Genomic DNA, 2,558 nt, shown 5'->3' with positions numbered 1-2,558 from the left:
TGTGTGTGTGTGTGTGTGAGAGAGAGAGAGTGATCAGAGACTCTGTGTCTTTGTCTTGACTCCTCTGCTGTGGTCAGCAGGTGGTGTAGTCATGGACAGAGTCACGACATACACATATGACATGTCACATGACATGCACATATATGACAGCAGGCAGAGAGGGGCCAGCGCTAAGGATGTATAACAGAGCCCAATGGAAGCTTGCAATGGAATCATTATTTTGCTCCAGGGAACTAACGGTTCATGTCTTAATGTTCTAGTGACTAGAGGTGATATTTACGTAAAGGTGTGGTCTACCGCGTGGGTCAGCTAAAAGCGTGATACGAAAACTGATCATACATGTAAAATACATTTATAACATTCATCACTGATGAAACTGATTTGGATCGTGGTGCAAGGACAAAAACACACCGCACACCATGTTGTATGTATAAAAACAAAACACTTTATACAATTAGGCTGAAAAAATCCAATGAAAACACATCTACTTTACAAGTACAAATGTCTTCACCCCAATGTTATTTACACTTTTGTCCCCCGAAACATGGATATAAAACGACAAACGGCCACCATGAAGAAAAGCCCACTGTGTACATTCCCTCTGTTTATGTTTAAAGTGTATAATGTGTCATAGACTAAACACTGAACACTGAAAAGGAGATGAACATTATTTTCCAATGCGTTTGTATAGTAATTAGAAGGACAGTTAGGTGACACTGTACATTAAACAGGCAATCTCTGACACGGTCAATTCGTTTCAACGCAAAGTCAGTGGAGTCGATCCCTAAGGATGTTTCCGTGGAAACCCACAGGGCAAGAAATGGCTCCCATTTCAGGACTTCTCATGATACAGGTGGTCACGAGACTGTTCTAGGATCAGCCAGCTAAGTTTCTACCGTGCCTATGCTCACATCTAAACAAGTCACATGTGTGGGGATAATAACTTATAAATTACAACTATTTTACGGGGAAATATTAATATCTGTTTTGTTTTGTTTTTTTGTGGCACTGTTAGATAAAACCCTTTTAGTCCATGGCTTATTATAGGCAAGAATGTTTTACATACAGATGCATATCATGTTGTAACTGGCCTATGAAACTAGTTTTGGAAGATACCATCTTGCCTGGTTTGGAGGGGTGATCTTCAGTGTTTTTCTTTCTTTTCTTTTTTTTTTTTCTTTTTTAAATTGAAATGGCTGTCAATGGTACACCCCTCCCAGATGCTTTCACATTACGATGCTTTACTGACCATCATTCAAAAGGGACATATTCCAACACGAACAAACAACACCATGAAAACGGACATCATATATATATATATATATATATATATATATATATATATATATATATATATATATATATATATAAAAACAAAATCAGGAATAATGCACAGATATAGCAGAATAAACAGAGTGAACGAAAAGAAAACCCAGTCCAAATTTCAAGTTGAAATTATTAGACTGAAAGTTCTCCATGTGTACAAAAAGCACTGACATATTGAGGTTTTTTTTCTTTTTTGTTTTTTTCCCCCCCATGATCATGTGGAAAGGAATATAGGGCCTTTATACAGAAATGCTGCATTGAAATAGGAAAAACAGAGCGAGTATTTACAGCTGGATCCAGTTCCATACGGCAATGCATCATACAACAGCAAACTCCATTCTTTCCGCCATATTCATCCGCCCCAGTCTGAGAGAACCGGGTCTTAGCATAATCCCATCAGAAAGATGGTGTGTCAGGAGTGAGAGAAACAGCATAGGGGTTGGGTTGGGTTGGGTGAAGTGGGGTGGGGGGGGGGTTTGAATATGCCCCATAGGAGTAGATTCTCCTCAAGGGGGCGCTAATACTCAGAGTGAAACCTGGGTGAGTCTGAGTCCGAGTGCTCTGTAGATTCAGACTGTTCTAGGAGAGTTCGCCCCGGGGAACGGTCGCGTTTGCCCGACACAAAGACGATCCCGTCTGAGTGTCTCGGACAGTTTGGCCTCACGTAAAAACGGTCCAAGAGAGGACCGCTCCGTGTGAAGACGGTCCTAAGATGATTTCTGCCCCGAGCAAGGGGGGCCATCCGGGAAAGATTTCTGCTCGGTAAAGATGGTTCCGGAAGCGTTTCTCTGACGGATTGACTGTCCTAAGAGAGTGTTTCTGTGAGTGAATACTGTCTGTATTGTACAGGTGGAGGTTTCGTGTCTAGTTTCCCCCGCTGGGTTTGGCAGGGGTCTTTGAGCGCATGGTGGCCCCCCCGCGCGTGTTCCCTTTGCCTTGCTGGGCCTGGGGGGTGGCCGGCTGCTGTCCCGGGGACTCGGCGGCAGTGGGGGCGGCGGCGGCGGCGCCGCCGGCGCCTTGCTGGGCGGGGCTGTGGGGGGGCGGGGTCTGGATCTGAGGGGAGACGGCGGTGCCGGTCGCCGTGACGACCTGCTGCTGGAGGAGTTTCTGCTGGACCACCTGGGCCGTGGCGGCCGAGACGGTGGGGATCACCTGGACCTGAGCTTGGGCCGTCCCGGCGGTCGGAGCCTGGGTCAAAGCCACCGTCTGAGGCTGGACCGTGCAAAACAACA

General features: G+C 45.7%; 1 protein-coding gene across 1 annotated transcript in view; it reads right to left on the bottom strand.

Annotated features, from left to right (window-relative positions):
• Window positions 1-1,403: 1,403 nt before the first annotated feature.
• ep400 (E1A binding protein p400) overlaps window positions 1,404-2,558 on the bottom strand; it is a 34,847-nt gene continuing 33,692 nt past the window's right edge. The window contains exon 54 of the mRNA XM_030768419.1: window positions 1,404-2,538. Coding sequence (XP_030624279.1) covers window positions 2,191-2,538 — 348 coding nt within the window. The 3' untranslated portion in view covers window positions 1,404-2,190. The remainder of the gene's footprint in view (window positions 2,539-2,558) is intronic.

Source organism: Chanos chanos, chromosome 1 (genome assembly GCF_902362185.1).
Source record: "Chanos chanos chromosome 1, fChaCha1.1, whole genome shotgun sequence".
NCBI lineage: Eukaryota > Metazoa > Chordata > Actinopteri > Gonorynchiformes > Chanidae > Chanos > Chanos chanos.
The sequence above is the reverse complement of the archived record's forward strand: the minus strand, read 5'-3'. Positions and strand labels throughout refer to the sequence as shown.